This window comes from Mauremys mutica, chromosome 22 (genome assembly GCF_020497125.1).
Source record: "Mauremys mutica isolate MM-2020 ecotype Southern chromosome 22, ASM2049712v1, whole genome shotgun sequence".
Lineage (NCBI taxonomy): Eukaryota > Metazoa > Chordata > Testudines > Geoemydidae > Mauremys > Mauremys mutica.
This window is the reverse complement of record NC_059093.1, coordinates 603,180-625,290: the sequence shown is the minus strand read 5'-3', so window position 1 is coordinate 625,290 and position 22,111 is coordinate 603,180. Positions and strand designations below refer to the sequence as shown.

Genomic DNA, 22,111 nt, shown 5'->3' with positions numbered 1-22,111 from the left:
GCTCAGCTCCATCAAAGTGCACCTGGCGGTGCTTACCACCTTCCATGACCTATTAGATGGTTATTCATTCTTTACCCACCCCACCATAAAACGCTTTCTCACGGGCCTGCAAAATCTCTACCCTGAAATTTACCCAACAGCAACTGCATGGAATCTTAATCTCGTTCTTCATGCTCTCATAAAACCTCCATTTGAGGCCTTGGCTACCTCTCATCTCCATATGTCCATGAAGGTGCATTTCTTAGTTGCCATAACATCAGCAGGGAGAGTTGGTGAAATGAGCGCCCTGATGGCCTACCCTCCCTACACAATTTTGTCCAAAGACAAAGTCACTTTGAGACCACATCCTAAATTTCTTCCTAACGTGGTATCGACCTTCGACCTCAACCAACCTATATACTTACCTACTTTCTATCCCAAACCTCACAAGACTCCGCAAGAGGCAACCTGCATACTGTCAATGTCAGGCGAGCAATTGCTTTTTATTTAGACAGGACTAAACCATTTCATAAGTCCCCATGACTCTTTGGGCTAGTCTACACTTACGAGCGGGGTCGACACGGTGAGTTCGACTTCTCGAAGTTCGAACTATCGCGTCTAATCTGGACGCGATAGTTCGAACTCCGGAAGCGATAGTTCGAACTCCGGTACTCCACCACTGCAAAAGGCGGTGGCGGAGTCGACCTTGGCGCCCCGGACTTCGATTCCGCGGCGTCTGGACGGGTGAGTAGTTCGAACTAGGGTACTTCGAATTCAGCTACGCTATTCACGTAGCTGAATTTGCGTACCCTAGTTCGACCCCGCTTCTTAGTGTGGACCAGCCCTTTGTTTCCATTACCGAAAGATCGAAAGGTACGGCTATCTCTAAATAATGTCTATCCAAGTGGATCTCTGACTGCATCAGATCCTGTTACCATGCACAAAATCTTCAACCGCCCGAAGGCATTAGAACTCATTCCACTCGAGCCAGGTTGACATCCGTTGCCTTCCTACACAATGTTCCCATTCCTGACATCTGCAAAGCGGCTATAGGGTCATCTGAACACAAGTTTGCAAAACGCTATGCTCTCATGCAAGACACCATGGCAGACACCATAGTAGACCATACAGTACTATCTACAGTACTCACTGCCACATCTCCAAAGTCCCACCAACAATAGTGGGTACTGCTACACATTCACCTAGAGTGGAGCACCCACAGGGACAGCACTTGAAGAAGAAGAGAAAGTTACTCACCTTGCAGTAACTGAGGTTCTTCGAGATGTGTCCCCCTGTGGGTGCTCCACTCCCCGCCCTCCTCCCCTCTACTTTGATGTACTAGTATGATTCTCCATGGTAGAGAAGGAACTGAGGAGGGTGTGGGGTGCATGCACTCAGGAAGATTCCAACGAGACGGGAGATACCAACTGAGTGTCTGCATCCCAACCAGGCACTGCTAGTGAAAATCTCCGATCAACGGCACCGGGACGCACCGTCACCTAGAGTGGAGCCACCCACAGGGACACGCATCGCGAAGAACCCTCAGTTACTGCAAGGTGAGTAACTTTCTCTTCTGCTGGATAGAGGATGTAGCCTATGCTGAGGCATGTCTTATTTCAAATCTAGTGTCCTATATCCTGTATCAAGTCTATATAGGATACATTGTGTCATTGATTCCACTAATACTAAGGTAAAGAATCCTACACTTTCAGCATGGTTATGATTATACATAATAATAAACGGTACTCTTAATCTTTGTATGGTTGTTTCCACATATCTGCCCTTTATTGCTTTGAAAAAAATAGGAAACCAGCTTCCTGTGGGGTAAGCAGGCCACGAGCAGTTGTGTGGCCTTATGTAAAAATGTCTTGTATAGTGATAGCTATATAGAAAAAGCCACTTGCATATCATGCAACAACAAATTGGTCCTAGAAAACCTATGAACGATGCTACGTATTCTTGGCCTCATCCAGTGGCCCATTATCTTTTAACCAACTACTTGTGTATGAATAGATAGAAAAAAGGTGCGGTATAAAAATGAATGTTATCCCCTGGACCATAGAGGGAGGAAAGAGGAAGGGTGTCTGGGCTGGGAATGGGGGAGTGTTTAGAGCATCTAAGGAGCTGTCTATGGGGGGAGCAGAAAGAGAATAGTGTAGGGAGTGTTAAGAAGACAGACACAGCTGGAGATATTTGCAAGAGGAGGCATGGTGGCAGATTGGAGGGGGTTGCAAATGGAGATGGCTAAGTTGAGTTGAGGGTAGCAGTTAGGGAAATGATAAAGGAAAGCCCTCAGTTCCTATTTTGGGGTGTGAGCTCAGGAAGGTTAGTGGTGGAGGAGGGAGCTATCTAGTATAGCAGATGAAGGCAAGAGGACACTTGGATGTGTATGGGGAGACACTTTGAAAATGTTCAGCAGGGGTAATGAGGGAGACTTGTTTAGGGAGGGCTTGAAGGGGGACCTTTTTTAGGGGGCACATGCAGGGATGAGTACAGGGTGCTGACAGAGACTTGTAAGGGGGAGAAGTTTGCAAATATACTCAATAGGGACTTGCTTTTGGGTGAGCAGACAGGGAGAAGTTTAGAGAGTTTGCATCCCTAACACCAACCACACACATTCTTGTCCCAGTGATTTACTACAATCAGAGATGAGGAGAAGGAAGCACGTAGTTTTGGGGGGAATGCACGTGGGAGACTCTGGATGTGCAGAGGTGTAGTTTCAAGGAATATGAAAGAGCAAATGGTGTATTGTAAAGGGCACATAAAGGGGATGTGTTTATGTTTGGAGGGCGAATCATGTGGAAAGGTGACTGGAGTAACACACCAGGGCCCTGTTTAGGGGACGGGTGCAAAGAAATTAGTGGTGCATACAGGAAAGGCTAATAGAGTGGGGAGCCGATTAGGATGTCTGACAGGGATGTGGTTAGAGAGGGAACGTGTGGTTGGTTTGGTATGGTTTTCTGAAGAAGAGAGGGAGATTAGAGAATACCATTCTTACGCATGTGAGAGCAGGCAGATTATGTGAAAAATCATTTTATCATTGCTACTAAATCAATTTGGATTGAACCCTGTGCTTCAGTTTCAGCCAGGCTAAGATCTGAATAGAACACAAACAAGAAACCCCCTTTTTTTCAGATTTTGAAAGAAATGTACTGACGTGAATAGAACTGACTTGGAGGCTATTTTTTTAAGTTATCATTGCACAATCAAACGTGCTCCCTTTTTAAAATATTTAAGAATTTAAAGCTAGCTTAAACATTCCATGCTCCTTAAAGAGAGAAAAGTACAATTTATAAGCTGGATGCCAGGGCCAAGTTTTGCTAAAATAAGCATGTGCAGCAGAAACCCAGAGAAGTGAGAATGACTTGTCAGAATTAAGCAGCATACTCAATGACTGTTGGCCTCTATCTCCTATCAGCCTATTTGTCATTGCAGAGCCCAGCCAGCCAGGACTTTCCCTTTCCGGGGCATTGCCCTTGGCAGGCCGGAAGGGGTCAAGCTGTGCCGCCATCAGGAGAAGGTCAGAGAGGAGCACACGGTGGCGGGACCTGTAATAGGCTGTGGAGGAAGCGGTCTGGGGAAGGAGCAGTAAGGGGTGGGAGATTAAAGACCTGAGATGATGTGTTGAGGGTCCCTGGGCTGGAGCCCAGTGAAGAAGTCTGGCCCAGGTTCCCTTACAAGCAACTGTCATACTAGGGGTGGCCTCTTTGAGGACTGATAGTATCCTGGCCATGGGGAAATTTCAGTGCTCTGCAGAGCAGGGGTTGGCAAACTACGGCCTGTGGGATGGATCTGGCCCGTGGGATTGCCAACCCTGGGGTGTGGCAGGCCCTGTGCCACTCCCAGCAGTGGCCGGCACCATATCCCTGTGGGGGAAGAGGACAGAGGGCTCCGTATGCTGCCCTTGCCTGCAGGCACTTCCCCTCACAGCTCCCATGGGCCAGGAATGGAGAACCGTGGCCCATGGGAGCTTCAGGGGAGGTGCCTGCAGGTGAGGGCAGCGCATGGAGCCCTCTGTCCACCTCCTCCCCCAGAGGCCACAGGGACATAGTGCTGGCCACTTCTGGGAGTGGCATGAGGCCAGGCCAGGCAGATAGGGAACCTACCCTGGCCCCGGTTCACACCGCTGCCACCCCAGAGCTGCTCCACATAAGCGGTGCGGGCTGGCACCAGCCCCCTGATCCTGTCCTGCACCCTGGATTCCAGCCCCCTGCTGCACCCCTTCTATACCTCAACCCCCTGCCGCTCCCCTCCCGCACTCCTTCCTGCACCCCTGCCCTGATCCCCCTCCTGTACTCTGCACCCCCTCCTGCATCCCAATCATCTTCCTTGAGACCCGCTGCATACCCCACACCCTTCTTCCACCCCAACCCCTTGCCCTGAGCCACTTCCTGCACCCCAACCTCCTGCCCCAGCCCTATGCTTAGGGCCCTGCATTCAGTTTCCCCACCTAGATGTGGCCCTCAAGCCAAATGTTTGCCCACCCCTGTGCTGGAGTGTTTACTGTTAACAGTGAGATTGCGCCAGATTGGGCAGGTGCTGGGCAAGGTGGGGGTTGTAAATTTCTGAAGAAGTATGCTGATAAATAAAATTACCCCGTGACAAACAGCGGCATTGGTGCTTTTCTTAAAGTGTGAAATAGGAATGAGGGCTCACTGCCCCAAGGGGAGGGAGCGGGATGGACGGACACACATGGTACTGTCCTACCTGTGACATCCAAACACCTTAAGTCCCCAAATCTTTGTACCTGCCATCACTCATTAACGGTGCCTCTCTGCATTCCTTACAGCAATCCAAGCTGCAGAGCGGGGGCATGCTGGAGATCACAATGTAGCACATGGAGAGCCTGCAACAGAGCAGCACCCTGGATAATGACTCCCTGGCCCCCCGTAGTCTCCCATGGGCTGGGGAGGAGCCATCTCGGGGGAGGGTCTGTCTGCCCCAATGCAACCCAGAGGGAGGGCCCACGCCTCCTCTCAGGCTCAGTAAAATGCACTTTCTTGCCCCCCATGGTCTCATATGGGTCATATAGAATCTGTCTGCCCCAGGGATGGTCCAGGCCATGCTGAGGAGAGTTCATGCTGCCTGGTAGGCTCAAGGTGTCACTCCTCCCCCATCTTCATGAGGACTTTGGGGAGATTCTTGTTGCTGCAACGGAATCACAGAGCACGAGTGGCTGATTGAGTATCTTCAGGGCTATGGGGTCTGAGCTCGAGAGGTGTGAACTCAGAGTCATGGCTTCAGACTCAAGAGAAAAGGGGGTGAGACTAGAGATGCCCAGAGAGGCACTGTCACCCTACAGCTCCAGTACTGTAGCATCCAAAAGCCTCACTCAGGTCTGGGTCTCGTGCTGGGGGCTGCATGGAAAATCAGAGGGAAACAGAGATGTCTGGAGGTGGATAGATGAGTGTCTCTGGGATGGAGAGGTGTGCGTGGCATATGGAGGACAGATGGTGATGGTGCAGACTGACAGGTTTGTTGTTTTGGCTGGTGGCTGATTGCCACAGCAGCTCCTGCCCCCCATGTGCTGTTTCTGATGCTGCCACATCTCTTGCAGCCAGCACCAAGCAGAGCCTGGCCACAGAGCAGCACTACAGCCATGGCTACAGCAGGTGCACTGTTCTCCTGAGCTGCTCAAGGACGAACAAGCATGTGGGCTCCTGGCTGCTGAACAAACTGCCCCAGATCTCACCCTATCCTGCTCCCAGAGTAGCCTGCTCACCACAGAGACCAAGACCAGCCCCGAGCTGTCCTGGCAGTCACTGTCCCTAATGTGGAGAGCCTGATGTCTGGTGGGGGAAAACATCCCAGCATCTCCTCTGCAGTGTCAGGATGTACTATTACAAACTGCTTCCTGTCCCAATTTCCTACCAGTTGCAGTTACTGATATCTACGTAGCAAGTTTTTGCTGTCCTGATGCAATTCACCACCCCCACAATTCACCAGCCCTGGGCTAGGAGTAGTGATTTGTGACAGATGGGGTAGGTCTTGTCACAATGTGCTACTTCTGGGAAATCTCTATTTGAAATTGGGACACTCATGAAATGAGTTTTATAACTGAATACATTTTTCTAAGTTAGAAAACATTTGTGTTATTGAGATCCAAATTTAATATAGAGATTGCATGGGGTAGGAAACTGTGACAGGGCAGATACCATCCATCACAAACTGCTATTTCTGGACCAGGGCTGAGGCAACCAAGAAAATCAGGCAGCATTCAAGTGATATTGTCACAAATAATAGCCTGCCATAAAAAACAAAACAAAACAAAACATGAGTATTAAAACCTATAATTTACTATGTTGCAATAAAAACATAGGTGGTGTTATAATAATAATTAAACTAATGTTTTTGAAAAGTCAATAAAAGGAATTAAACTACATTTACAGGAAATTATGATACAGAATGGTTAAGTCCAGCAATTAGAACAGCAAAAACGACAAACCCTGAGCCCTCACCTGCTAACCCTAATCCCAAACCCTGCCTCCTGCTCCCCAGTACTCCAACCGAACTCCTCCCCCTAACCTTTGACCCTGTCCCACACCACAACCCAACCCTAAACCCTGACCCTCCCTTCACCCTAGGCAACCCAACCCTGACCCCTGCACCTGAACCCTTCAACTAATCCTGATCCCCGACCATCACCCTATTATATCATAATCCTCACCCTGACCATAACCCTAACCCCTTAACTCTAACCCACCTTTGAACCCAAACTCTTACCCAACCTACTCCCTAAAGTTTATCCTAAGCCTTGCTTTAAACACAACCCTCTAACCCTCAACCCTACCTCCCAGAACCCTAACCCCGCCGCTCCCCAATCCAATTCTCCCTCTCAACTCCTAACCAATCCACACCCTAAACCTAACTCCTGTTTACCCTCACCCTAATCCAACCCCTAGACCCTGACCCTGTAATCCCAACCTTAAACCCCCGTTTACCCCCTCCATGGATGGCACCAGCCTCTTCCCAGTGAGGAGGCTGAGGTAGGCTAGACAGAAAATTGGGGGCCAGCACCCGCCCTTGCAGGGGCGGCTCTAGCTTTTTTGGCGCCCCAAGCACGGCAGGCAGGCTGCCTTCGGCGGCTTGCCCGCGGGAGGTCCCCGCTCCTGTGGCTTCGGCGTTCCTGCTGCCTGACTGCCGCCCTCACAGGGACCGGCAGGGCGCCCCCGCGGCTTCTGCCCCAGGCACGCGCTTGGTGCGCTGGTGCCTGGAGCCGCTGCTGCCCGCTTGCCACAAGGCCCCACCCATCTCTATCCCTCTGCTCCCTGCCTCCTGCCCCACCCCCCGCATTGCCCTCCTCCTGGGCGGGGGCGGCTGGGCCGGCCAGTGGGGGTGACTGATGCGCTGGCTGGTGCCAGGGGAGGGGCAGCTGGGCTGCTCCCATCTCCTCCTGCTGCGGCTCTTGGCCCTGGGGCTGCGGCTGCCCCTCAGCTCCCTGCCACCCTTCAACTCCTTGCAGCTCCAAGAGCCACCCGGGCAGGGGAACGTGGCTCTGGCAGAGCCCTCAGGGAGCATCAGCCCCGGGCGACAGGCCCAGGAGCCTGGGGCAGAGTGGGTCTGTTTGGGTCGCTGTGGGGCACCGTGAACCCGCCGCCTGAGTGACTCCTGCTGGTCAGTCGAGGTACTGCACAGAGCGTGTTTACATTGGCACAGCAGTGACACCCGGTGGCCAGTCAGGCAAATGCACACAGCGTATCGCCCATGAAGCAGCAGTGACACCTGGTGGCCAGTCTGGGTATTGCAGAGAAGGTATTTCCATTGGCACAGCAGTGACACCTGGTGGCCCATATGGTTATTGCACAGAAGGTGTTTCCCGTGAAGCAGCAGTGACACTCGGTGGCCAGTCGAGGTAATGTACAGAGCATGTTTCCCTTGGCACAGCAGTGACACCTGGTGGCCCATATGGTTATTGCACAGAAGGTGTTTCCCGTGAAACAGCAGTGACACCCAGTGGCCAGTTAGAGTAATGCACAGACTGTATCGCCCATCAAGCAGCAGTGACACCAGGTGGCCTGTTAGAGTAAGGCACAGAGCATGTTTCCCTTGGCACAGCAGTGACACCTGGTGGCCTATATGGGTATTGCACAGAAGGTGTTTCTCTTGGGGCAGCAGTGACACCCGGTGGCCAGTCAGGGTATTGCGCAGAAGGTATTTCCCGTGAAGCAGCAGTGACACCCGGTGGCCAGTCGAGGTAATGCACAGACTGTATCTCCCATCAAGCAGCAGTGACACCCGGTGGCCAGTCGAGGTAATGCACCGAGTATGTTTCCCATAGCATAGCAGTGACACCTGGTGGCCTATATGGGTATTGCACAGAAGGTGTTTCTCTTGGGGCAGCAGTGACACCCAGTGGCCAGTCAGGGTAATGCACCGAGTATGTTTCCCTTAGCATAGCAGTGACACCCGGTGGCCAGTCTGGATATTGCACAGAAGGTGTTTCCCTTGGTGCAGCAGTGACACCCGGTGGCCTGTCCGGGTATTGCGCAGAAGGTGTTTCCCCGTGAAGCAGCAGTGTCACCCGGTGGCCAGTCCGGGTAATGCAGAGTATGTCGCCTTGGAGCAACAGTGACACCCGGTGGCCAGTCGAGGTAAGGCACAGAGCATGTTTCCCTTGGCACAGCAGTGACACCTGGTGGCCTAGATGGGTATTGCACAGAAGGTGTTTCTCTTGGGGCAGCAGTGACACCCTGTGGCCAGTCAGGGTAATGCACCGAGTATGTTTCCCTTAGCATAGCAGTGACACCTCATGGCCAGTCTGGGTATTGCACAGAAGGTGTTTCTCTTGGGGCAGCAGTGACACCCGGTGGCCAGTCTGGGTATTGCGGAGAAGGTATTTCCCGTGAAGCAGCAGTGACACCCGGTGGCCAGTCGAGGTAATGCACAGAGCATGTTTCCATTGGCACAACAGTGACACCTGGTGGCCCATATGGTTATTGCACAGAAGGTGTTTCTCTTGGAGCATCAGTGACACCCAGTGGCCAATCAGGGTAATGCAGAGTATGTCACCCTTGGAGCAGCAGTGACACCAGGTGGCCTGTTAGAGTAATACACAAAGCATGTTTCCTTTGGCACAGCAGTGACACCTGGTGGCCCATCCGGGTATTGTGCAGAAGGTGTTTCCCCGTGAAGCAGCAGTGACACCCTGTGGCCAGTCGTGGTAATGCACAGACTGTATCGCCCATCAAGCAGCAGTGACACCCGGTGGCCAGTCAGGGTAATGCACCGAGTATGTTTCCCTTAACATAGCAGTGACACCTGGTGGCCAGTCTGGGTATTGCACAGAAGGTGTTTCTCTTGAAACAGCAGTGACACCGAGTGGCCAGTTAGAATAATGCACAAAGCATGTTAGGGGGTTTCTGAGAGGCACAGATACCAATGTCCAGGCTGTAGGGGTCCCTTGGGGCTTACGCAGTTCGTGGGGGGCACAGATACCTATGTCTAAGCTTTAGGGGTCCCTGCAGGGCTTATGGGTTTGTGGGGACCACATATTCCTACGTCCAGGCTGTAGGGGTCGCAGGGGGGGCTTAGGGGGTTCGTGGGGGGCACAGATACCTACATCCAGGCTGTAGAGGTCCCTGGGGGGCTTTCGGGGTTTGTGGGGGACACAGATACCGAGGTCAGGCTGGAGGTGTCCCGGGGGGGGCTTATGTGGTTCGGGGAGGGACACTGATACCTGTCTCCAGGCTGTAGTGGTCCCTGGGGGGCTTAGGCGGTTTGTGGGGGGCACAGATACCTACGTCCAGGCTGAAGCGGTCCAGGGAGGGGCTTATGGGATTCGGGGGGGCAGAGATACCTCTCTCCAGGCTGTAGGGGTCCCTGGGGGGCTTAGGGGATTTGTGGGGGACACAGATACCTATGTCCAGGCTGGATGGGTGCTGGGAGGCTTAGGAGATTTGTGGGGGGCTCAGATATCTCTGTCCAGGCTGTAGGGGTCTCGGGTGGGATTAGGGGGTTTGTGGGGGGCTCAGATACCTACCTCCAGGCTGGAGGGGTTCCTGGGGGGCTTAGGGGTTTGTGGGGGGCACAGTTACCTACATCCAGGTTGTAGGGGTCCTGGGGGGGGCTTAGGGGCTCGTGGGGGGCACATATACCTATATACAAACTGTAAGGATCCCTTGGGAGGTCTTAGGGGGTCCGTTCGGAGCACATATTCCTATGTCTAGGTTGTAGAGTCCCAGGGGCGCTTAGGGGGTTTGTGGGGGTACAGATACCTATGTCCAGGCTGGAGGGCTCCCTGAGGGGCTTAGGGGGTTTGTGGGAGGCACAGACACATGAGTCCAGGCTGGAGGTGTCCTGGGAGGCTTAGGGGATTTGTGGGGGGCAGAGATACTTATGTCAGCCCATAGGGGTCCAGTGGGGAATTAGGGGCTCGTGGGGGGCACATATACCTACGTCCAGGCTGGAGGGATCCCGGGTGTGCTTATGGGGTTCGGGGGTGCACAGATACCTACGTCCAGGCTGTAGGGGAAGCTGGGGGTCTTAGGGGGGTAGTGCAGGCACAGATACCTACGTACAGACAGGAGGGATCCCGGGGGGCTTTGGGGGTTTATGTGGGGGACAGATAGCATCGTCCAGGCTGTAGAGATCCTTGGGAGGCTTACGGGGTTTGTGGGGGGCACAGATACCTACGTCCAGGTTGGCGGGATCCCGGGAGGGATTAGTGAGTTTCTGGGGGGCAGAGATACCTACGTCCAGACTGTAGGGTTCCCTTGGTTTCTTAGGGGGTCGTGGGGGGTACAGATACCTACGTCCACCTGTAGGGATCCAGGGGGGCACAGGAGGTTCGTTGGGGGCACAAATACCTACGTCCAGGCTGGAGGGGTCCCGTGGGGGTTCGTGGGGGGCACAGATACCTACGTACCTGGCAGCCCCCCCGAGCCTCGTCATCCCCGGATTCCTCCCCTCCGAGTCTCCTCTTACCTTGGGCTCTGGCTGGCTGATTGAATCAGACTGCAGCTCTCAGCCTGCCAGAGCTCAAGGTAAGACGAGACTGGGAGGGGAGACTCTGGGGGTGACGAGGCTCATGGGGGGAGAGGAATTGGGGGTGACAAGGTTTGGGGGGCTGCAGGGCAAACCCGGGGGGGAAGGTAGCACTGGGGCAAAGGACGCTGGGCTCTGCAGCTGTCTCCCAGCAGCAGCTGCCACCCCCGCTGCAGGGGAATCAGACCTGGCAGCCTGCGGAGCCCAAGGTAAGACGGGGAGGGGAGGAATCAGAGAGTGTCGGGGCTGGGGAGGGGGAAGGAATCGGGGGATGATGTGGCTCGTGGGGGGAGGAATTGGGGGGGTGACGAGGCTGGGAGAGGGGGGAGAGGGATGGGATCCCACGGGCGTGGGGGGGCAGTGAGTTCCCTGTCTGTATGTTCTAAGTAATAGCAGCTGTTCCCCTAGCAAAATCCTCCCCTCTACGTTCCCTTTCTAGTTTTGCCTCATTTGCTCCAGTCTCTAGTTCTGTTTTTAAAGCCGATATGATCGATCCATGTCAATCTCTCTCTCTCTCCGCCATCGGTGGTTTTTACACAGTTCTGCAGACGGCCCCAGTCTCCAGCTGTTCAATCCTTCACTGGGGGGTTTAATAGTGGGGGTCCCAGCCAGAGCCCTCAGCCCCCGCTGGGGGGAGGGGCGCAGGGCGGGATGACGCAGGGGCTTGTGGGAGTTGTAGTGCGCCCCGGCCTACAACTCCCATCAGCCCCCGCAGACCCAGCGGGCGGCGCTTTGGGCGCGACAGGCTCCGCTTGCAGGGCGGAGCCTGGAGCGGAAGTGACGTCAGCGGGCTGGAGGCCGCCCGTGATAAGCGGGGGACTTGGGTGCGTTGGGCGCGAGGCGTTGCGGCCTCGGGACGTGGGGCCGCCGCAGCGACCCCGCCCCCCCCACGGGGTATTTGGGACCACCCCCTGCCCCCCTAAGTGCTCCCACAGCCCCCCTGCCTCCCCTCCGGCACCCCCATCACCCCCAGCGTGCCTTTCCTCCCCCCCATCCAGCCACAGCCCCCTCCATCTCCACCGCTTCCCTCACCCACCCAGTGCTGGGGGGAGGCTGGGAGGCCCCCCCAGCCTCCTCCTGGCACCCCCCGCATCCCTTACCCAGCCTTTTTTCCTCCCTCCCACCGCAACCTGCACCCCCATTCCTCCCTCCACCCATGGGGCCTCTCAGCCCTTCTCTCTCCTTCCTGCCCAACACTCACCCTTCATAGCACACGGGCAGGCGAGCTAGGGGACGAAACCCGTGGGGAGCAGTGGATTGTAGAGTGGAGCAGTGACTGATAGTGTGGGCTCAGTCTCTGTTCCTCGACTGGGGCGGCTGTAGATGGGATGGGAGAGGGAGGCAGGGAGGAGGTGTCACGGAGTGTGGGGGGAGTCAGGGTCCTGCACCCCCGGCTTTCTGCGATTCACCAGGACACTCAGCCAGCCAGTAAAGCAGAAGGTTTATTTAGACAACAGGAACACAGTCCAACACAGGTCTTGCAGGCACAGATAACAGGATCCCCCCTGTTAGGTCCATCTTGGGGCCCCGGGAGCCCCACAGCCCCCACTGGGGGATCAGAGCCCTGTCTGTCCTTCCCTTCCTTCCCCAGCCAGCTCCAGTCTGCCCAACCCCCTCCAGCCCCTCTTCTCTGCTCAGCCCCTTTCCCGGGCCAGGAGATCACCTGACCCCTTTGTCTCCAACACCTTCAGCCGGCACCTTTGCAGAGGAGGGCCCAGGCCATCAGTTGCTAGGAGACAGAGTGTCAGGCATTCAGGTGCCCTGGCCTTTTGCTTTGCTAGACACTTAAGAACCGCATAGGGGATACTGGGGCTATGGCTACACTTGCACTTCAAAGCGCTGCCGCGGCAGCGCTTTGAAGCGCTAAGTGTAGTCAAAGCGCCAGCGCTGGGAGAGAGCTCTCCCAGCGCTGTCCGTATTCCACCTCCCTGTGGGGAATAACGTACAGCGCTGGGAGCCGCGCTCCCAGCACTGGGGCTTTGATCACACTAGCGCTTTGCAGCGCCGCAATTTACAGCGCTGGAGAGGGTGTGTTTTCACACCCTGCTGCAGCGCTGCAAATTTGCAAGTGTAGCCATGCCCTGAGGCACCAACACAGCATTCCCAGACCCCAGTAAGAACAGTCCCACTTCATCACACCTCTCCCCCCTTCGAGACCGAACTGAGCGAGGTCACTTCAGCCAGTGACCTGGGGAAGTTCGAACCCACCTACATTCCCATGGATGCCCCAGGATCCCCCCAGTTATGGGGGAAGAGTTACCCCAGGCCATTCTAGTTTCCTGCCCCCCTTTAGGTTGGGGGGGCTCGAGGGCACTCGCAGTTTGCAGGTGGGAAGGCTTATGCCACCCGTGCCCTTTCCCCACCCCAATACCCCTGAGGTTCAAGCTGGGCTGGGGTCTTCTCCCCGCGTTCCAGGCTGAGGGGCTGCGATTCGGGCTCTCTTGGTTCAGAGCCCCCTTTTTGACCCTGGCCCCCCTCTGGAAAGGCTCCTCTGTGCTGGGCAAGGGTCCTACAGCCATTTTCCCCTTGTCCCGGGCCTTCCCCACCCTCTGGCAGGGGTCACAGGAGCGGCAATGCTGCCGGACATGGGCAAAGACTCCAGGCCAGTAAAAGTTCTGTAGCAGCTGCTGCTGGGTACGCCAGGTTCCCTGGTGCCCTGCGAGGGGGATGTCATGGGCCCGGCACAGCAGCTGGCGGCGATACTTCTGGGGAACCACCAGCTGCCTCCTGATCCCCCCCCGACTCCATTTTCCCTGGGGGAGCCCATTCTCGGTACAGGAACCCCTTCTCCCACAGGAACCTTTTCTGGCCACCTCCCGCCATGGTCTGTACCCCACTGAGGTCGGCCAGGTCCCTTATCTTCTGCAAGGAGGGATCTTTCTGCACCTCGGCCTGGAACTCGGCAGCTGGGACAGGGATGGGGACCTGCTCTCTCTCACCGGCTGGGTCTGTGGCCGCAGCCTCTCTGAGCCGTGTCCCTGGGCGTTCCCTCCCCACCAGGTTAGGGTCCTGCGCCTCGGGCAGAGTACCTTCCCCGTTGTCCGGGTGCAGTGCCCTGCGCCAACTCTGACTGCGGGTCACGACCAGGGTACCCCGGGCATTGCTTGGCCAGTCCTCGAGGTCCCCCCCCCATTAACACCTCCGTGGGCAAATGTGGGTGTACCCCCACGTCCTTGGGGCCCTCCTTGTCCCCCCACTTCAGGTGTACCCTCGCCACGGGCACCATGAATGGGGTCCTGCTCACACCCCTCAGGGTCAGGTAGGTGTTGGGCACCATCCGATCTGTGGCCACCAACCCGGGCCGGGCCAGCGTCACCTCTGCGCCTGTGTCCCATTACCAGGTGACCTCCCTCCCATCTACCTCCAGGGGAACAAGGTACTGTTTCCGGAGGGGCAGCCCCGTGCCCACCCTGTAAACCAAAAACCCGGAGTCTGGAGCATCAAGCCCCCCAGAGGAGCAGACCTGGGGCCCTCCTTCCTCCTTCCCAGATGGAACACGACCAGCCCCCCTTTCCTGGGAATGTTGCCCCTCATCACTCAGCATTCACTCAGGCCAGGGCTTTATAAAGCCGCGCACAAGTGACCAGGGACCTTGGCAAATAGGGGCTGCTAACAGGGAGTTTCGCAAGGGAGTTCTCCAGGTGAAGGAGGAGCTAATACAGCATCTGTGGGGTAAGTGACTGTCTGTAGTTTGTGTTTGTTTGTGTTTGGGGGTTACTTGCTGTGTGCTGAGCTTGTGTTTGTCAGTTTGGTTGGTTGGTTGTTTGAGGGCCCGTGTGCTCTGGCTGGCAGTTGGTGGCAGGTTTGAAAGCTCGAAGCCTCTGGTAATTGGCTGAGCCTTAATCAGTGGGCGGGGCATTCACTCAGGCCAGGGCTTTATAAAGCCGCGCACAAGTGACCAGGGAGCTTTGAGAACAGGCAGTTTCACAAGGGAGTTCTCCAGGAGAAGGAGGAGCTAATACAGCATCTGTGGGGTAAGTGACTGTTTGTAGTTTGTGTTTGTTTGTGTTTGGGGGTTACTTGCTGTGTGCTGAGCTTGTGTTTGTCAGTTTGGTTGGTTGGTTGGTTGAGGGACCGTGTGCAGTGGCTGGCAGTTGGAGGCAGGTTTGAAAGCTCGAAGCCTCTGGTAATTGGCTGAGCCTTAATCAGTGGGCGGGGCATTCACTCAGGCCAGGGCTTTATAAAGCAGCGCACAAGTGACCAGGGAGCTTTGAGAACCGGGAGTTTCACAAGGGAGTTCTCCAAGAGAAGGAGGAGCTAATACAGCATCTGTGGGGTAAGTGACTGTCTGTAGTGTGTGTTTGGGGGTTACTTGCTGTGTGCTGAGCTTGTGTTTGTCAGTCTGTTTGGTTGTTTGAGGGCCCGTGTGCTCTGGCTGGCAGTTGGAGGCAGGTTTGAAAGCTCGACGCCTCTGGTAATTGGCTGAGCCTTAATCAGTGGGCGGGGCATTCACGCGACCAGGGACCTTTGCGAACAGGGGCTGCTAACAGGGAGTTTAGCAAGGGAGTTCTCCAGGTGAAGGAGGAGCTAATACAGCATCTGTGGGGTAAGTGACTGTCTGTAGTGTGTGTTTGTTTGTGTTTGGGGGTTACTTGCTGTGTGCTGAGCTTGTGTTTGTCAGTCTGTTTGTTTGTTTGAGGGCCCGTGTGCTATGGCTGGCAGTTGGAGGCAGGTTTGAAAGCTCGAAGCCTCTGGTAATTGGCTGAGCCTTAATCAGTGGGCGGGGCATTCACTCAGGCCAGGGCTTTATAAAGCCACGCACAAGTGACCAGGGAGCTTTGCGAACAGGGAGTTTCTATAAGGTGCCACAGGATTCTTTGCTGCGTCTCCAATACTGTGTACAGATGTGGTCTCCTCACCTCAAAAAAGATATTCTAGCACTAGAAAAAGTTCAGAAAAGGGCAACTAAAATGATTAGGGGTTTATAGAGGGTCCTATATGAAGAAAGATTAAAGAGGCTAGGACTCTTCAGCTTGGAAAAGAGAAGACTAAGGGGGGACATGATAGAGGTATATAAAATCATGCGTGATGTTGAGAAAGTGGATAAGGAAAAGTTATTTACTTATTCCCATAATACAAGAACTAGGGGTCACCAAATGAAATTAATAGGCAGCAGGTTTAAAACAAATAAAAGGAAGTTCTTCTTCACACAGCGCACAGTCAACTTGTGGAACTCCTTACCTGAGGAGGTTGTGAAGGCTAGGACTATAATAATGTTTAAAGGGGGACTGGATAAATTCATGGTGGCTAAGTCCATAAATGGCTATTAGCCAGGATGGGTAATAATGGTGTCCCTAGCCTCTGTTCGTCAGAGGATGGAGATGGATGGCAGGAGAGAGATCACTTGATCATTGCCTGTTAGGTTCACTCCCTCTGGGGCACCTGGCATTGGCCACTGTCGGTAGACAGATACTGGGCTAGATGGACCTTTGGTCTGACCTGGTACGGCCTTTCTTATGTTTCTTATGTTCTTATCTGACTTGGTCTTTACCCAGTCAACCCTCTGCGGGTTGGGTCTGCTCGGTCTGTCCCTGAGCTTGGGGCACTGGGCCCATATGTGGCCCTGTTGGCCACAGTGATAGCAGCCCAGGTCTCGTGGGTCCCCTCGAATGAGTCGGATGGAGCTAATGCTGCATGTTCCCCTTTGGTGGGGGTTCTCCATAGGCCCCTGCTGGGAGGTCCCATGGTGACTCTCTCTCTGCATTGAGGCAGACCTGCTCCTTCGAGACGCCTCCCTGCTATCCCCTGCCCGACTGTCCACAAATTGGTTGGCCAGCTGGCCTGCATGTTGCGGGTTCTCTGGCTTCTGGTCCATCAACCACAGCCTCAGGTCAGACGGGCACTGCTCATACAGGTGCTTCAGTATGAATAGGTCAAGCAGGTCCTCTTTAGTTTGGGCCCCAGCTGTCCACTTGCGGGCATACCCCTGCGCCCGATTGACCAGTTGTAGGTATGTGACCTCACGGGTTTTATGTTGACTCCGGAACCTCTTCCGGTACATCTCCGGGGTCAGCCCAAACTCATGGAGCAGGGCCTGTTTGAACAGTTCCTAGTCCCCTGCCTCTGCCCCTTTCATCCGGCTGTACACCTCCACGGTGATGGAGTCCAGTAAGGGGGTGAGAAACGGGATCCTGTCTGCAGGGTCAACCCGGTGCAGCTCGCAGGCATTCTCAAAGGCCGTCAGGAAGGTATCTATGTCCTCCCCCTCCTTACGCCGGGCCAGGAAGCTCTTATCGAAGGTCTTTGTAGGCTTGGGCCCCCCCTCACTCACCGCAGCCGGGGCTTCGCTGCTTCTCAGCTGGGCCAGGTCCAGCTCATGTTTACGCTGCTTCTCCTTCTCCTCCTCCAGCTCCTGCTGGTGCTGGTTCTCCTCGTGTTTACGCTGGTTCTCCTCGTGTTTACGCTGGTTCTCCTTGTGTTTACGCTGGTTCTCCCGATCCTTCAGTTCTTGCCTCCTTAACTCGAGCTCTTCCCGTCTCAGCTCCCTGTCATGTTCCATCCGCATCCGCTCCAGGGACAGGGAGCTCCGCCGGGACGATCCCCTGCTGGCCGCTGAGCCCTCGGTATTTGCTGGGCTTCTCCTCCCCCTCCCCCTAGGAATGGGGGGTCTCGGGAAGCTCTCAGCAGCCGGCTGACCACTCCCAGCTGGGACAGACACTGGTGCCTGCGCTGCATCTGCCAGGCTGCTTCCCTCAGAGATAGGGATCGGTTCATTCACGCGATCTCCCTCCTCCAGCTGGGCAATCAGCTGGTCCTTGGTGAGATTCCCACTGCGCAGCCCCCTCTGCTTGCACAGCTCCACCAGGTCGCACTTGCGCTGCTTGGCATACATCTTCCTGCTGGCCACTCGCGGCCGGGGTGCTCGCTGCTCCCCACGCGTTCCAGGGGGACCCCTAGTGTGCCAGTCCTTGAGGTCACCACCTTTTTGCCAGGATAGAGCTGCAGACTCCTCTGCCCCTGGGACTGCTCGCTGCAATCCCCCAGGGGACCCTGTTACTGCAAAGTCCTTCTCTCTGGTCACACTCTCCCAGGGGTTAATTGCCTCCTGAAATTGTCTCTCTCTGTCTCTTCAGCCCACCTGGTCCCCATCAGTCCCCCTTCGTTTTGCTGCTCCCCAGTCACTTACTGCAGGAAGCACCGTCCACGGGGTGCAGTACATCCCACCGCTACCACCAGTTGTCACGGAGTGTGGGGGAGTCAGGGTCCTGCACCTCCGGCTTTCTGCGATTCACCAGGACTCTCAGCCAGCCAGTAAAGCAGAAGGTTTATTTAGATGACAGGAACACAGTCCAACATAGGTCTTGCAGGCACAGATAACAGCATCCCCCCTGTTAGGTCCGTCTTGGGGCCCCAGGAGCCCCACAGCCCCCATTGGGGAATAGGAGCCCTGTCTGTCCTTCCCTTCCTTCCCCAGCCAGCTCCAGTCTGCCCAACCCTCTCCAGACCCTCCTCTCTGCTCAGCCCCTTTCCCGGGCCAGGAGGTCACCTGACCCCTTTGTCTCCAACACCTTCAGCCGGCACCTTTGCAGAGGAGGGCCCAGGCCATCAGTTGCTAGGAGACAGTGTCAGGCATTCAGGTGCCCTGGCCTTTTGCTTTGCTAGACACTTAAGAACCGCATAGGGGGACACTGAGGCACCAACACAGCATTCCCAGACCCCAGTAAGAACAGTACCACTTCGTCACAGGAGAGTGTTAATAGAGCTCTGTGTAGTGATAGTTCCTGCTTGTCTTTATTAGTTTGCAGAGGAATTGTCCAGGAGCTGGAGCCGGAGGAGAAACTGGAAGAAGTGAACCTGAACAGCCTGGACATCCTTGTAAGCAGAGATGAAGAGTCCTCAGCTTTCTGCCTTCTCCATGACTGGCTGTGAGTGAACAATTATAGCCTCTATCCCTCATCCATACCACTCAAGTTTTCTTCAGAGGCCGTGAGCCTCCTTGTTGGTCATGGGGCTCTGTGGGATTAGGACCAAGGGAAGGGACAACAGTCTCCTCTGCTCAGTGACTGTCTTGGATGCAGGTGTAACAGGCTGCTTAACATATGAATGTAAGAATGGCCAGACTGGGTCAGATCAAAGGTCCATGTAGCCTAGTATCCTGTCTACCGACAGTGGCTAATATCAGGTGCCCCAGAAGGAATGAACAGAAGGGAACAGCAGCCAGCAAACAGAGCTGTAAACAAGGGAGTTTCATTGGGAGTTCTGTTGGAAGAGCAGGTTTTTGTATTTAGTGGAGTTTGTATGTGTGGAGGGTGGTAGGGGCAGGGTGCTGGGGGAGAAGCTGAGCCCTGCTTAGGGGGCGGGGCTTATCTGCCTAGGGGTCTGTAGTGAGTGGGTGTGGCTCCCCTCCTGCCCAGCAGAGGGAGTGCCCTTGCAGACACCCAGGTGGGTGGAGCCACCACCACCTGTCCCCGCCCCCTGGAAGTCAAGGGGCGGGACAGGAAGTAGAAAAGCAGGCTGCCAGAGCTCAGTCAGGGCTGGTGGCTGAAGGGAGCAAAGGTGCCACCAAGAGCTTGTGACTGGGATGCCTCCAGGGCCTGAGGCAGCTGTCCTGACTGGCCGGAGCCTTCCTGGCCCTGCTGCTACCCGGAGGAGCCGCCTGAGCACACCTGGCCTGACTTCCCTGAGGAGCTGCTGGAGCTGCCACCAAGTCCCGGCGGAGAGGAGCCTATGCTGATTGACTGGCCTGGACCCGGTGCAAGTGACGAGGTAGGCCCTGAGGGGGAAAGTGGAAGCAGCCCGGGGGTAGCCGACCCCTGTCAGGCTGCAGACACGGAGGTACCCATGTCAGTGTGTTGCGGTCAGGACCCCACTGACCAGCAGCGGTGATAGTCGCTGCTAGGGCCCTGGGCTGGGACACAGTGGAGTGGGTGGGCCTGTGTCCCCCCTGCCACCCCACTTGCGGGTGGCAGTTTCCCCCTCACCCAATGCTCTGGTCTAAGGACCTGGGCCTATATAACGACTGTTTGCTGCTGGGCCCTTGCACCACAGGGCCTGAGCCCCCTCATTGTGCTGTTTGCTGCTGGGCCCCTGCACCACAGGGCCTGAGCCCCCTCATTGTGCTGTTTGCTGTTGGGCCCCTGCACCACAGGGCCTGAGCTCCCTCATTGTGCTGTTTGCTGCTCGGCCCCTGCACCAAAGGGCCTGAGCGCTCAACTGTTTTCTGCTGCACAGCCCATTGTAACAGCGGATTCAGAAAGGAGGGGAGCCACACCCACTCTGCCCCAGGAGGGTCGAGCCCTGGCCCAATGGATTACAGGGTCCTATAAAGGTAGCCAGCCAGCGGCATAGACAGCTGCAGCTGCACAGCAGCCAAGAAACAGTGCTGCAAACAGCGGAGTTTCACTGGGAGTTGTGTTGGAGGAGCAGGTTTTTGTATTTTGTGGAGTTTGTATGTGTGCAGGCTGGTAGGGGCAGGGTGCTGGGGGAGAAGCTGAGCCCTGCTTAGGGGGCGGGGCTTATCTGCCTAGGGGTCTGTAGTGAGTGGGTGTGGCTCCCCTCCTGCCCAGCAGAGGGAGTGCCCTTGCAGACACCCAAGTGGGCGGAGCCACCACCACCTGTCCCCGCCCCCTGGAAGTCAAGGGGCGGGACAGGAAGTAGAAAAGCAGGCTGCCAGAGCTCAGTCAGGGCTGGTGGCTGAAGGGAGCAGAGGTGCCACCAAGAGCTCGTGACTGGGATCCCTCCAGGGCCTGAGGCAGCTGTCCTGACTGGCCGGAGCCTTCCTGGCTCTGCTGCTACCCGGAGGAGCCGCCTGAGCACACCTGGCCTGACTTCCCTGAGGAGCTGCTGGAGCTGCCACCAAGCCCCGGCGGAGAGGAGCCTATGCTGATTGACTGGCCTGGACCCGGTGCAAGTGACGAGGTAGGCCCTGAGGGGGAAAGTGGAAGCAGCCCGGGGGTAGCCGACCCCTGTCAGGCTGCAGACATGGAGGTACCCATGTCAGTGTGTTGCGGTCAGGACCCCACTGACCAGCAGCAGTGATAGTCGCTGCTAGGGCCCCGGGCTGGGACACAGTGGAGTGGGTGGGCCTGTGTCCCCCCTGCCACCCCACTTGCGGCTGGCAGTTTCCCCTCACCCAATGCTCTGGTCTAAGGACCTGGGCCTATATAACGACTGTTTGCTGCTGGGCCCCTGCACCACGGGGCCTGAGCTCCCTCTGTGCTGTTTGCTGCTGGGCCCCTGCACCACGGGGCCTGAGCTCCCTCTGTGCTGTTTGCTGCTGGGCCCCCTCATTGTGCTGTTTGCTGCTGGGCCCCCTCATTGTGCTGTTTGCTGCTGGGCCCCTGCACCACAGGGCCTGAGCTCGCTCAATGTGCTGTTTGCTGCTGGGCCCCCTCATTGTGCTGTTTGCTGCTGGGCCCCTGCACCACAGGGCCTGAGCTGGCGCATTGTGCTGTTTGCTGCTGGGCCCCTGCACCACAGGGCCTGAGCTCATTGTAATGTTTGCTGCTGCACAGCCCATTGTAACAGTGGATGCGGAAAGAGTAGGTGTGGCTCCCCTCCTGCCTCAGGAGGGTCGAGCCCCGGCCCAACCGATTACAGGGTCCTATAAAGGTAGCCAGCCAGTCAGGCAGCAGCAAGGACAGCTGCAGCGGCACAGCAGCTAGCGAACAGAGCTGTATGCAGAGGAGTTTCACTGGGAGTTGTGTTGGAAGAGCAGGTTTTTGTATTTTGTGGAGTTTGTATGTGTGGAGGGTGGTAGGGGCAGGGTGCTGGGGGAGAAGCTGAGCCCTGCTTAGGGGGCGGGGCTTATCTGCCTAGGGGTCTGTAGTGAGTGGGTGTGGCTCCCCTCCTGCCCAGCAGAGGGAATGCCCTTGCAGACACCCAGGTGGGTGGAGCCACCACCTGTCCCCGCCCCCTGGAAGTCAAGGGGCGGGACAGGAAGTAGAAAAGGAGGCTGCCAGAGCTCAGTCAGGGCTGGTGGCTGAAGGGAGCAGAGGTGCCACCAAGAGCTCGTGACTGGGATCCCTCCAGGGCCTGAGGCAGCTGTCCTGACTGGCTGGAGCCTTCCTGGCCCTGCTGCTACCCGGAGGAGCCGCCTGAGCACACCTGGCCTGACTTCCCTGAGGAGCTGCTGGAGCTGCCACCAAGCCCCAGCGGAGAGGAGCCTATGCTGATTGACTGGCCTGGACCCAGTGCAAGTGACGAGGTA

The 22,111-nt window shown here is 56.1% G+C and overlaps 1 protein-coding gene across 1 annotated transcript in view; it reads left to right on the top strand.

The window, feature by feature from the left end:
- C2CD2L (C2CD2 like) overlaps positions 1–3,709 on the top strand; it is a 50,530-nt gene extending 46,821 nt beyond the window's left edge. The window contains exon 14 of the mRNA XM_044997048.1: positions 3,415–3,709. Within this exon, the coding sequence (XP_044852983.1) occupies positions 3,415–3,533 (119 nt within the window). The 3' untranslated portion in view covers positions 3,534–3,709. The remainder of the gene's footprint in view (positions 1–3,414) is intronic.
- Positions 3,710–22,111: the final 18,402 nt, after the last annotated feature.